Source organism: Choristoneura fumiferana, chromosome 10, assembly GCF_025370935.1.
Source record: "Choristoneura fumiferana chromosome 10, NRCan_CFum_1, whole genome shotgun sequence".
Classification (NCBI taxonomy): Eukaryota; Metazoa; Arthropoda; class Insecta; order Lepidoptera; family Tortricidae; genus Choristoneura; species Choristoneura fumiferana.
Genome location: NC_133481.1, coordinates 14,716,128 through 14,731,095, shown reverse-complemented (window position 1 = coordinate 14,731,095; position 14,968 = coordinate 14,716,128). Strand labels below are relative to the sequence as shown.

Genomic DNA, 14,968 nt, shown 5'->3' with positions numbered 1-14,968 from the left:
AAGTATCAATTTACACCTATAAAGAGCTCGAGTGCAAGTAATATTTTGAGCATCGATTAAGTATGTAGACAAGAAAGCAATAATAACTTTCGTAGTTTCCAATAATAGAAAAGACGATTTAAAAAAAATGTGGTATTCTATATTTACCATAATAACAGAAGGAAAAATGTAACGAGTTGTTACCTTGAAACTATTAAGCTCTTTTAAGGAATCAGTGGCACCTCGTATATGTGTATAAAACGTTTACAATCATCTTAATAACGGTACAAGTGCTACTTGTATTTTTGCCCGTTTGTATAGTTTTAAATTTAATATTGTTTTTAGCGTAACATAAAATCTGTAAAAAATCCTTCACTAGCAACAGCTTAATCTGCCAGTATTCATTAATGTTTTTCGTAACAAATCTCAGTGGGATAGTGTTGTCGCCGTCCGTCTTTTGTTTTACGATCCTAGCCCATGTAATGTTTCGACGAAAGCAAACGTTTTAAGATTAACACGCGCTAAACCTCCGCATACCGAAGAAACCGTCAAATATTCCTTGAATCCCAGAAAACATTGTAAATAGAACAGTCTACCGCAGAATCTGTAACAGGCCTTCAGAACTATTGACAGTGAGTGTGGGTGCGATCAGTCTTAAGCCGGGGATTATGAGAAGACCGAAATAGACGGTTCAAATGCTCACGGATTAAGGGATTCCGTGTTCCGTCGGACGGCACAAAAATACCGGAGGCGCGCCGGATGCGGCGATTAGTCTAAACACGCGGACTCGCTGCACCTTGTCGCGCGACACAAAAAATTTAGTTTGTCGTGTTTAGTTTGACTGTCGATAGTCGGTCGGGTATGACTATATGACAGTGCGGATTTAAAATAAAATAAAAAACATAAATTTATTAAAGTTGTTAGTTGAATGGGGAGGCTTTTTCTTTGCAGTGGGACACATTATAGTAAAAAAAAGAGTTATTATTACAAATTCGTTATTTACGTCCTTTGGGCTCTTCAAGTCTAGAGTGAAAAGGCTGATAATGAACCAGTGAAATTTACGTTTGACCTCATTTGCTTTCAAACATTCTTCTTTTTATCAAGTGAGATAGGGGTCAATCACTCCTTTCCTCTAATTTTTCCACTGTAGTTGATTTAAATAAAGTACTTAGAGTACATATATAGGTACAAAGTGTTTTTTGTCACTATCCAAATTCTGATGAGATTCCGGTATCTTTAAGAACATGTATTAAAACTTTCACTGAATTAAGCTTTACATGCATGGTATCATGTAACGTTTAACGTTGCAACTAGAAGTTAGTTAGGAATTAACAGTCGAAACAAAACAACACGTCAACTCACCCTAACTCTCGCTTCCGTCAAATTAGTCCACATCGCGATCTCTTCCCTCGTTGACATGTCAGGGTACCGGTTCCTGGCGAACGTGGCTTCTAACTCTTGAAGTTGTTGGCTGGTGAAGTGCGTCCTTTGGCGCCGTTGCCGCTTGTTCTTTTTGTCGCCTTTGTCGTCCAGAGATTGGTCGTCGGGTCCAACCCCTGGAGTCGTTGATTCCGTTTTGATAGTCGCTTCCGTTAGGGCTCGGGAGCCTGTGGGTGAAAGAACTGTTTAAAGAAACATAAAATTACATTGAAAAGTGTTTATAAAGAAATGAAGAATAATGGATAATAATAAATCAATAGCCTTTATCGCCCGCACCTTCTGAGTTTTTCGAAATTCATGTGCGTAATTACATTTGAAATTTACCACGAGCTTTACGGTGAAGGAAGACATCGCGAAGAAACCTGCACAAACCTGCGAAGCAATTCAGTGGTGTGTGTGAAGTTCCCAATCCGCACTGGACCCGCGTGGGAACTACTGCCCAAGCCCTCTCATTCTGAGAGGAGGCCTGTGCCCAGCAGTGGGACGTATATAAGCTGGGATGAGATGAGATGAGCCTTTATGGAGCTCCCACATTGGCTGTGATAATTGTTCTATAACATTACAAAACATTTGTTTAAAAATAACATTTTATTACAAATTGTAACAAAGGCATTGCTATCATGTTATTTAACTTTTAAAATGCTATACAACAAATTTAAACCTCGAATGTGTTCTATGTTATTATAAAATATTTTTATACCAATGTGGGAGCGTTTAAAACATGTAACAAGTTGTAACAAAAGTTATAAAGTATTAGACAAAATTTATAACAGCTAATGTGGGAGCACCATTACCCGTGGCTTTGCTGGGGTAAATCATGGGTTAATTTAAATACTGATATTTCAGTAGCTTCCTAAACATGGAAATTCCAAAAAATCACACCATAACCTTTATTTGCGCTAAATGAACATCTGACCCCGTGCAAATTCTCATGTTTCTCGACTTAGTGGTTGAGATTGTAAAGAAATGAAACTTAGGCTTAGATCTTTGACCATAATTTTATTACATGTCTGTTTCCTAAAGTTTTAATTAACTGACGGAAGAATACTGCAAACTTTTATCTCACGAAAAATAAACAAAAATATGAGATTTACGAGTATAGCACATTTAATATTGCGCTCAAAAGTGGTGTTTTAACACATACTAACGCGATTGACATACTCTAATTTTCAGATATTTTTATGCACGACAGCTCCGATATCTGTAATGATCATAACTTTACCTATGTAGGTAGGTATAGCCGAAGTGCTAATTACATTATATCCACTTAGTAATTATGATCAGCTTGCAATGCCAACCGCGGTGGTATTCCGTGTACTTAAAATACTAAGGACGTCTTGTAGACTTTTTTAAATCTCGATTTAAGGCTTAAACTGACAGTTCTTGTATGGATCTGACAGGACTTAAGACCACCTAAACCTAGATTAAAAAGCCTGCAATTGGACGTAAGTTAGGTAGGTACGGAGTGTCTTAACATATGGATCTTACATTTCAGTGGTATGTACCAGGAAGTTTTTTTTGGATGTTTTATTTTATTGAAAATATGTTTATTTAAATAAAATGTGATTGTTATCTGACTATAAATAATAGAGTTTTAATCACCCATTTTAAAAATCCTTTGGTCCTATTTTCTACAAGATAAAATCTTCCAGAAACAAGATAAATAAATTGTAATAAAATATTAAAATAACTGACATGTTCAACGATTACAGTAATCGTCGGTAGCCGTCCTAATACGCGGCTTACTCGTCTAATACATTTACGACGCCGTAAATTCGAGCTTCAATAGGCGTCACGTGCTTTATTTATGTACAATAAAATCAATTTTTCTGACAAATAAATTCAAACAATGCTTGTCTCGCATTATATAAAAAAGATCGTGATTTGATGTAACATTTAGCGGAGGTTGCGGCAGCAGCGAGACCGGAAAAGGATTAAACTAAAGTGATGTGACGATGACGTAACTCTATAATAATAATTTGGCCCGTAATAAATACCTTACAGACTAACATACTTATCATCACCCATATTATTACCCATATATATATTTATAATACCTACTACGATCTGGTGCATATTTGACAATTGATTGAAAAACTAATTTAGGTATTGATACTTAACTGCACAAAATAAAGGTTTCGTTAAGATGCCAGTAGGAAGGCCAAATAATCACTTTTAGGAATCTCTACCCTTCTACCGTCTTTAAATGCTTTATGTAGGTAATTTTACACGCAATGTTCACTTTGTAGTACTTTCACTGTATCCTTCACAAACGTTTTATAAATTTATTTTATCACTAGTTATATGATGCATTTGATTCTTTATTTTTTCCTATGTTCAACGTCTTAAAAGTACCTACGTTAATAAACTCGGTTCCATTTTCAAAATCAAAATTACGGACGGATGAAGATTCCGACTTTTCCCTAATTTAAAACAACATACTATAACTTACCATAGTTATGCTTTAGCTTTGTGTAGAGTCTACACAATTACACGTTCATAATAATTACACACACGCAGCGCTGACCTTATCGCATAGCACCATGCTAAACCCAATATGCGGACTGATTGCTATCGCTATCTGTTGATCTAATAACATCACTCCCCTTAGGAGGGTGGTCGATATGCATTCCTGCATGGATGTTCAGGAGGCCAACGGCCCGGTTTCGACTACGTGTGATTGGTAGAACGGCGAGCGTTTTTTGTGCTCATTAAGCAGCCTAAGTCAGTGGTTACCTGGTAACATTCGTAATGCTCTACCAGGGCTAGGGTCGGACAATGAAGAAGCCAATGAGGATTAACAAAAAAGACTGACCCAAGCACCTCGCAGAGCTTAACGGGAGAATGCATGCTCCTCCCCTGGTTTTCTAGTAAATGGCTGAAGCAAAGTGACATTTTCTTCACCAAGTCTGAAGAAAAGGGGAGAAAATGGTGCACACTGCAAACGGTGACCTTGTCCGATTATATGTAGTGAACTTCTACTGGGAGCTATTTGCGCCTAGAAGTATAAACAAAAATAGCGCGCAATTGTGTGTCACCTAACTATTACAATATACAACAGTATACCTATAACAGATAAGATAATCTATATACTTATATTAACTACCTTTTCTACGTTGGGGGTAGTTTGGATTCTGGTGGATGTTTCTATTGTATAAGCTTAAAAATGTTTAGTTTATTTAAGTGTAGTTTACCCATTTGTATGTTGTATACATATTTGTAAGTACTGGACTGATCCTAAAATTTTACCTATGCTATTTACTACTTAATAGATAGCTACATTATCCCTTTCGAACTCGGTTTTTATTCCGGAAAAGCTCCTGATTCCAGGAAACCACATGAAGTAAAATATGAATTAAAAAAATGCTGTCAGTTATAAAATTACAACTATACCATATTAATAATATAAACTATAATCGTCAGAGTTCGTAAATTGCGAGCAAAATCGATTAAAATTACGTACATGACAATTATGACAACCCTAGCACTTCAGTGAATTTTGCTCCCAATTTACGAACCCTGATAATCGTTAAGTAAGTATATCTAAATAGTTTTAACAATATTGAACTTGCGCCTACTCGGCTCAAAGTAAGTTAATTTAAAAAAATCTAATAAAAACTTTCAACGGTAATCTATCAATTAGATAGAAATACTAAAACGTGATACTCTCCACCAACCCCAGATCGTGCGATGTCATGAGAACGAAGATTAAAATAACACCATTTCGCTAATACCATTTATAAATAAATCAACTGTGCTGAAAAACCCAGAGGTATCTTTGATATTGTATCTGAACTTTGTTTTCATGTATAATAATACCTATCTATTATTTATTACGCCTTATCGGATTACGGGTTACAAATTTATTGTGCTGCTTATCTTGATTGAAGACTCAATAAATAGTTCATTTAGAAATTGAGATCGTACGTTATTAGGGCACTTAGGGCCAACGTGATATTCGGAGCTTTTTGATTTACGACCCCTATAATAATCTGCAAGTAATAGTGTTCAAAGTAACACAAGCTTATAACTCTTTATGAGCAAATACCAGGGCATCACAACAAGGCATGTTGTATATTTAAACACGCGGATAGCGTACAGCCGTATCTAATATGAATTTCTAATAAACCCGCGCCTGCGCTCCAATCAAAACGTTTGCAGAGGATTAGCACCGCGCGTATCGCGTTAATTTCGACAACTTTATTAAAACCATCAATCTGTTCGTTTGGCAATCTCATTGGCGTATAATGAACAAGGTAGGATTATGGTCTCAGAGTTTAGGCGGAGCGCTACCGGTGGGACTCGCGCGATAGCGATATAGGGCGATAGAGCCGATAGCGAGCGATAACGGCTATCGGCGATACGCTTTGTGAGTCGCCGACCCATCCATCAAGCGCGGCCAACCTTTGCGGCGCACCGACACGATACAACGTGTAAATACCGCAGGAACATGTGTTAGCGATATCGGAACACGGCCTCTTCAACGGTGGACACTCCATTTGATAACGATTCCTTTAATGTACCTGGTACTAGATAGTCATGTCGTGTTTGATGACACTTATTGGTGTACGAGCCGATAGAACAAGACATGAACGACTATCCATTAATCTTTATAACTAACTTTTACCAGCTTCAAAATCTTCTATTCTACTTGAGATTTAGTCTTATCTGTTATGTATTCGTGTCAATGAAGTTGCTGTACTTTTTATTTGGTAAAGTGTGGCGATAATAGTTTTTTTATTTATATAACTATTAATATAACATTTTTGATGACATTTCGATCAAAATATAAGTTATAATGAAGAAGTATAACTACTTACATCACTTTGGCAACTTGTCAAAAATGTATAAACCAATCAGATACTGTGTTTATTGAATGGGTCTTGGAGCTACATGTTCATTCATAAATCTGTTTAAATTACAGAATTATACCCGATGTGTGCGTCTGAAAATACAAGCGACTAATATTTTTATTGGACACGGGCGCTGCTGCTTAGATTGAATGTGCATTCCGTGAATTATAATAATAATTTAAGTCTGATTTAACGATTCAGACGCAATATAGTAGTGACACCATAGAGTGGAATTTTATAAAATAATTTAAACACATTTTTGTAAAAAATAACTTTTCGTTAACTGAAATTACATTTTCATTTAAACCAGATATATCTATCAAATTTCAAGTCAATCTGATATCTGGGAGTGGGTGAAATTCGATTTGCAAGAGCTTGATAAACATACAAACAAACATCTAATTTAAATAAAAACCGGTAAACACCACAGAAAGTACCTACCGATTAACCATGTTTTTAGTAACTCTAATAAAAGCGAAATCGGAGATAAATAAAAATGTCACAGTGTAAAAATCATAAAAAAGGCATAATAAGAGAAAGCCGCGCGCGCCCGGCGTGTTTGTGATGGCATTAGAATAAACGCTGCGTTATTTGCCATAGATTTTCCGGCGCCCGCTCAGTTTGCTTTCAGTTTTAAGTTTGTCACTTTGTGTGGTCGCTTTAACGTAAGTTAGAATTTTGCGCTGTTACACTCTGCCGGATCGTAATTAATCGACAACTTTCTAAGCCTACGGGCTTAAAAACTTCGTTAAAGCGTAATTGGTCGGTTTTTTGACTTGATTGTTTAGTATAAGTATTTTTTTAGATTCTTCTTTAGCTTTATTTTCATTTACAAATTCTAAATTGTGTATTATTACGTGAATTGTCAGTTACAGATCACCACTCCCGTAAAATTATCGGAATATATGACGTCTTATGATTTAAATAAGTTTTTTGTTAAAAAAAATATTCTTAATACAAGCTTTTATCCTGATTGTACTTTTTGTGACTGTATTTACATTAATTTATTGTATCAGGCGTTACTTTGCGGATGTCCATATCAATGAACTAAAAGAATTTCCTTGCTCACCCGCGACCTTACGATAGCTAAGCTTATGCAAAATATGCGTGTTCATGCAGTTCCTCCACCTCCACACTGTAAGAACACACAAATCACACAAACCCATCTATCACCACTACACTGACGCGTTTCGAACTCAACCAGAGCTCATCTTCAGAGTGACACAGCTGTACACCATGCTACCAGTTGTTAGACTCACAACACTGGACTGGTGGTGAGCAGAGGGTCGTGGGTTCAAACCGCGGCTCGCACCTCTGAGTTTTTCGAAATTTATGTGCGGAATTACATTTGAAATTTACCACGAGCTTTGCGGTGAAGGAAAACATCGTGAGGAAACCTGCACGAACCTGCGAAGCGATTCAATGGTGCGTGCAAAGTTCCCAATCCGCACTGGGCCCGAGTGGGAACTATGGCCCAAGCCCTCTTGTTCTGAGAGGAGGCCTGTGCCCAGCAGTGGGACGTATATAGGCTAGGATGATGATGATGATGATGATGATGATGAACCCCTAAATGTCACAAAAACCACACGGCCCGGCAATGAATAGGTACGCGAAAACAGGGGTTGTCGAGCGAATTATACCTATTACTTCCATTGCGCGTTCGAAACGGTCATCGCTCATCGCACAACGGTTAACTGACAATACAAATACCTAATGCACCTCTATTCGGCAGCGTTTCCACCAGAGATGTGCGAGGATGTGTTGCGAGGAATGTGTTTTTCATGAACCAATAGAAAATGCTTCATTTATATCGCCTCGCTCCGCTCAGCTGTTTTCACTAAAGATGTGCTGTGCGATAGGTAAATAAAGCATTTCTCAAGCAAGCCCAGAACCGGGGATAATATAAAAAAGAGAGGCTCTAGAGTAATTGGATCATCATAGCCCCACTTAGTTAAAATCAAAACTTAACTTTTGTTTTTTTTTTCTAACAAACTTAATCGTAAATTCAATGTACGCCATCCTAGACCCCATGCTTTACATTGCTTCTTCGAATAAACTTTAAAGTGTTATAAACTTTTTAATACTAATTATTTTTAAAAGTTGCTGAAGTAATGTTGTTCAGTTTGACGAGTACGATCTATGTTTTAATTATTTGCCCGTTACAGGCCACACCCGGTATTGGTTCATGAAAAACAAATTCCTCGCAACGCACCCTCGCACATCTCTGTTGGAAACGCACCCTTAGGTTAATTATTTTTTGTTGTGTCAGTCAGAAAGGTGTTTTACCGTTGGCTGACTGACAGGTCGTCCTGTTTATTATATACTGTGGCTGTGGCTGAGCACCACTATATGCCAATACTATATCAGACCCGAATGAAATTGAAATCGTGAATGAATGTGTCGTCGCCGACAGTTTTATCGGGTCGCCTGGAACTGGAGCTTTACTCCAAAGATAAAAAATCGAATTTCCCATCGTGTCGTCCCGTTCGCACTAATAGTTTTTTTTGACATTCATAAGTGTTTGTTATAGCCTAAAGCCTAAATTGAATAAAGGTATTTTGACTTTGACTTTGAATAACGATTAATAGCAGAATGAGAGGGTCGCATGATACAAAGTTTGAATTTTAAACTTGAAAGTAGCCTCCTGATACCAACCAGCTTAGTAGTCTTATGTCAAGGAAGAATTCTATGGGGATCAACAAGAAGGACTGATCCAAGCAGCCCACAGAACTCAACGGGAGAACGCATGCTGCTTGGCTTTCCAGCAAATGACTGAAGCAAGACTCTGTGGTTAGATTAGAATCCCCTCCGATCCTCTCCTCCTCGTAGTAAGATCCAGAGAGCTTGGGACGAGCAGCCGGGTTTTTTAACCGGTGAGAGCCCGGCACTATCTAGATTCTCCCTTCCCAGTCGTCCATAATGGATTCCATCTCCTATAAAATACCTCATAAAAAAATTAAACTAAAAGCAAGGACCTAGTGTCTTTGGCCCTTGCTAGCTACTGTTACTCACTGTCTTCGTTGTGTTTTCGGTCGCGGCGCGGGCGCGGCGGCGCGTACAACGACTGCTCGACGCCCGACCCGCCCGACGCCAGCGAAGAATGCCCGCTGTCCCGGAACTCGCCCGTCTCCGCCCACACTGGAACATGGACAAAACTTGCTATACCTTGAATGGGTAAAATTGTGGCCATTCATGAAAAGCTGTAGCCGTAAGTATGTACGTATGTAAACTCTTTATTGTACAAAAGAAAACTAACAAAAATAAATACAAATGGTAAAACATTTAGACGCTTGAAAAAAGGAGGACTTATCCCTTTAAGGGATCTGTACCAGTTAACCTTTGCGTAGATGAGAGGAGCAATCAGTTAGGGACCGACAAAGAGTGAGTTTAAAAGTAAAAAATAGAGCTAGAATACAGTGCTTTAAACAATATATACGTATAATACCTAAACTATATACAAATTAATAAATGAACTACTATATATATGTTTTCAAATATCTAAGGAGAAGGTTTGAGCCATATCTTTCTCATGCCTTCCCTAAAAGATTCCATGCTGGGAGATGGCCTGAAAGAGGTCGGTAGTCGATTCCACAGCCTGGCAGATTGCACTGTAAAGGATTTAGAGTATGTTTTGGTAGAGTTAGAAGGACAGGCTAAAAGGAGATTGGTACCTGGCCGCAACCGATACTGACTGCCAGAGTGCCAGCAGCCAAGTAGCTAAAACGATCGGAAAGGTATATGAAAGCAGAAGGATTAAAAAGAGCTTTGAAAAGTAATGACAGACCGTGGATGTTCCTACAATACCTAAGTGGTGGCCTCACTTCAGTTGTACCCTGTACCACTACCATGAGTTTACAGTGACCGTACTCGATAGCGACGGCGTAAATTATTTGTAGAGGCGCTGTACAATTCTCCATACAAATAATTTACGCCGTCGCTATCGAGTACGGTCACTGTAAACTCATAGTAGTGGTACTGAAATATTAGACTGAAGCACACATTCTGAAGGCGATCAAGTAAGTTTTGACCTCTCGGGAATAGAGTCGTGAATTCAAACCCAGCCTTGCACACTCATCATCTCATTTTACTTACGTTCCAATGCGAGGCGTAAGATAGAATACACTTAAAGAAATATTTGCCCGGACCGGGGATTCGGCCCGGGGCTCAAGTCAAAATGACCCTTGCACCAGTGTTTTAGGCTATGTATTGTCTGTCAGTCAGTCAGTAAGTCACGTTAGGCTGTGTCTACACTAAAGATGTGCGAGAATGTGTTGCGAGGAATATATTTTCACGAATCAATAGAAACACATCTTTAGTGGAAACATCTCAGCGGAGCAAGGATAGGAAAACAATCATGACAAACACATTCCTTGCTACGTATTCTCTCGCACATGTGGTGGAAACGTAGCATTACTCATTTATACTTATAAAAAGTTACAAGAAGAGTCGGTAGAGACGTCAACTTCAACTAATACGATTGCTCGGATTTGTACGTGTTTTGCTCCACACCGTCTCAACGGAAGCGCACGCTTACTCAGGGTAATGTCGAATGTTACAACCTTGTTAAATAAACAAATCAAATTTACAACACCTTTTTATCTGTATCCTTATGATAATCACCGTCTGCTCTTGAATGTCAGATAAGGTATTACTTTACATACGAATGTTTTAATTCTTTACAAGTAAATATCTGCAGACAATACTTCATACATAAATCCCTGGGAAACTTCAGAGATAGTTTTGATCATTTCAAGTGCCGGTAACGTATCACAACAATGTAAACGCGTATTATACCTAGACCACTAAATATGCAGCTACTTTTACAGATTTCGTAGACAAAGTGGCAGCATGTGTCTGTCTGTCTGTCCGCGGCTTAGTCTTGAGAATTTAGTACTAGAAAGCTGTATGGCATGAGTGTGCACTACGCAAACAAAAAATTGATGGAAATATTTTGAAAACATATTTTTTGTTTAGTACTTCGTCACACTTAAAGCGGGGAGTCATATTTATTTCTCGCTTACTCCATAATGTAGAATGCCGTTATCGTAATACAGGACAAGTGTTTGAGCCACGGAAGAAAATAATTTAGAAAGCTCATTTTATTAAAATAAACTTTTTTTTTAAAGAAATAAACTGCAATCAAAGATTTTCTAAAATTCGCTTGTCTCACGCGGTAATCGGATCAGGTAATAAGCACTCACCTCATATTTTATTATAATACTCGTAATTGATAGAATTTTCAGATTATTCTTCAGGATAAAATTTGCCTCATTAATTTTTTTTAAGTGAAATCTTACATTCATTTTCATTTTCTCGTCAATTCTGATATGAAAAACACGTAAACATATCAGATTTTTTTGGTTAATATCAGATAATCGAATGCAGTTGTTTCTTTTTAAATATAAAACAATATTTCCTTTAAGTAAACTGAGCTAACTATAGGATTTATGGCAGTTTCCCTCCAGGGTCCATAATTTTTTTCCAATCTGTATAACTATTTAAAAACATATTGCTGCTTTGTGAAATTCTCCGTTTATGAAATAGTAAGCTTTAAAGTGCAAACATTAAAAAATATTTGTTGCTTTTATGTAACTCTAAACGGTTGCTGGCTTACCAACATCATACATCTGCGTATACACTTTCGAGCTCGCGCAAATGTCTCTACCTATTTATTTCCAACATGAAATTTAAATACCATAAATAACCGAACACTAAAACACTTGAAACCATAAATTAACTTCACGTTATTAAACAAGGGGTTCTAAAGTAATGCGCTCGTCGAGCGACGATGACACTGCGCCGATTACGAGGTAATTAAGTGTCCCCGAACACTTGTTAACAAATTAGTCACTAGAGACACGAGTGTGCGCTCGCCCTTATTTATAGCACAGATGAGCTCGTTGCGTTATTTACCTATATGATAAAATTGCTAAATGGTTATAGTATGGAGTGTAGAGGGAAGGAGAATGACATGTGTATGCATAAGTGTCCATCGACAGCTGTTAAATATTTAGCCGACGCTACAGTTGCAACGGGGTAAATGTTAAGAAGGTTTGTAACAATAAATATATTTTTTTAACAGCATATCATGAAATTGCAATTACCATGTTTGTTTTCTCGCAGTAGGTATTTTAGGATAACTTTATAAATATACATATGCCAGTACGAGTAGCTGCATGTTAGAATTATTTTATACTACTTAAATAGCTTTTACCCGCCGCTCCGCTCTGCTCCAAACCGCCAGACCTTAGTCTGGCAGTTTTATGAAATCCCCATTGGAACTTCGATCCCGTGAGAATATCGGGAAAAAAATAGCCTTTGTGTTACCTATTCCATAGAATGCTCGAATTTACAGACAGACATATTCATTTGATAGAACATAGTATTTTCGTCAATATCATTATTAAGGCGCGACTTATTTGACCAACATGCAAAGAATACTGCAGAATACAAAAGGTAGTGTATTCCAGTTATTTCGACACTGACACACTCACGCTAATTTCACTTATTTCCACCATAATTTCCACTTATTTAATCGTATATCTGATACGTATTTTCATTGTTGTAATTTTTTGTTTTATTTGTAAGTATATATTTTTAATTTTATTGTATTTGTGTGTATTTGCGAATGTGAATGTCTTCTTTCTTTCTTTTCTATGTAACATTACAAGAACCAGTTCCGAAAACAAAAAAAAGATTGTCGAGAAAAACTCGGTCATGCCGTAAAAAGACATTCAGTAGCTACAAAGACTGTTTGATGCCGGTGTAGGGATGGGTTATACTTGCTAAATCGCGTACCAGGGCTTAAAAGTACGTCCACCTTCTCATACCAGGTGCAGAAACCAGCTATCAAAATACTTTCAAAGTATTTTCTGTCCAACGCAACGAGTCGAATACTTGCTTCCTTGCAAGTTTAAAATTAAACCTTGTTGTTACACAGATAAGATTCAAAATATTCCAATCAAGACGTAAAATACTTTCAAAGTATTTTATTTCACGTATAAGCACAATCTAAACCTTATGTGTATGAATATAAGATATAATTACATTCGATTCGTTCGACGTTCGAGTTCGACGTAGTAGTACTTACTTTGAAGGGACAGTAGGTATAAGTACTTTAATGGAAAAATACTTTCAAGTCTTGCAAGTTTATCGGGTCGGTACCTGGTTGGTATTGCAAGGAAATACCTGGTATCAAAACCTGGTAACGTAAATACGCACCATCTCTATGCCGGTGCGACATTCCGTTCTCACCTATTAAAAAGCTCGTTACAATTGTTAATTTGCCGCTTTTTCGTATGTTTATTCAAAGTCGTCTTCGCGCCAGCTTGATCCCATTGTTTTGAGCGAAGTCACGCTTCGCGCAATTGATAGCTCTGACAAATTACAATACAAATTCGATGCAGAAACGTTTATTTTAATTAATATTACGAAATAGATCTCTATTACGACATGCAGACGTTCTTTCAAGTGACATCAATTTCTTGATTCCACAAAAATAAAGCTAGACAGATGTCGTTGGATTTTACTCTAATTCTCTGCGAAGCCACTCTTCTAATTTGATTAATATTATTATGAAGTCTAAACCCACTGGTATTATTTATTATCATTAATTATTACAACATAAATCTGTCATATTATACTTGATTTATATTTCACACTTTTGCAACTTGCTGGAATAATTTGTCGGTCTATGTCCTATATAAAACGACCCCACACTGCGTATTTGCTTAAGAGAGGGTCTCGACTAACACTGGATATTTATAGATACATACATACAAATTCGTATGAAACCCTCAGTACGCGAGTCTGACTCGTACTAGGCCGGATTATTTACTACCGTTGTGTTATAATTATTGTTTAATGACGTCATCTATCTATTTGCAACTACTATTGCGAAGTTCTGATGGCGATGCCATTTCATTGAACTAAAATAATGATAGAGCCAGAAGCGTTAGGCATACAGGAACTCCAGAACAACGTAGCCTATAGCCGTATTTGGACTTGTTTCAATAGTCTTCGGGTTTCCTTAGACCAAGAATGGTATTCAGGGACATATGATGGTGTGGAGTGATCAGGCAGGTACCTTTAATAGGCTATTTTTTAAGTACTTTGGTTAAGTTATTATTATTATTTGTAGTTCTTACAACCATAGTAATTACACAGTCCGTAAAATGTTCAAGTATTTGCCTACCTACTATGATTCAAAAGATACAGATACTTGTGACAGACGGACCAAGAAGGAGGCGTAGTAAAAGGACCCTGTCCTCACTACGGCACTACGGAACCTTAAAAACTATGACGCAGATCCAGTATCAGTTTCACACCTCGTTTGTATGATTTATCAATGGTATCTCACTACCCCTAATCCATTAATTTTACCAAGGAACAATAAAAAGAATAACATCTTATACATTGCTCCTTTTCGTATCGCTAACTGACTTTAATGCGTAGCGAGAGCGACATGTATAACAAAACTTTCTAAAGCTCAGTATTGTAAAAGATTGTGTGGTGGATGCGTCTAGTGTTGTTCTTTGTCAAACAAGGGATGCACGTGCGTGCAAAGGTACATGACAAACAGTCCTAAATAACTTGAACGTTGGCTACTCAGCCTAGTTTATCGTGATGTAAACATAGTTTTCATTAATCTAGATAAATTTAAATTAACCAATGAGGGTTTTTACAGAGGTGAAATA

General features: G+C 37.3%; 1 protein-coding gene across 1 annotated transcript in view; it reads right to left on the bottom strand.

The window, feature by feature from the left end:
• Ptx1 (pituitary homeobox homolog Ptx1) overlaps positions 1-14,968 on the bottom strand; it is a 71,507-nt gene that overhangs the window by 14,392 nt on the left and 42,147 nt on the right. The window contains exons 3-4 of the mRNA XM_074093617.1: positions 9,285-9,410; positions 1,342-1,586 (exon numbers count right to left, since the gene is read on the bottom strand). Coding sequence (XP_073949718.1) covers positions 1,342-1,586; positions 9,285-9,410 — 371 coding nt within the window. The remainder of the gene's footprint in view (positions 1-1,341; positions 1,587-9,284; positions 9,411-14,968) is intronic.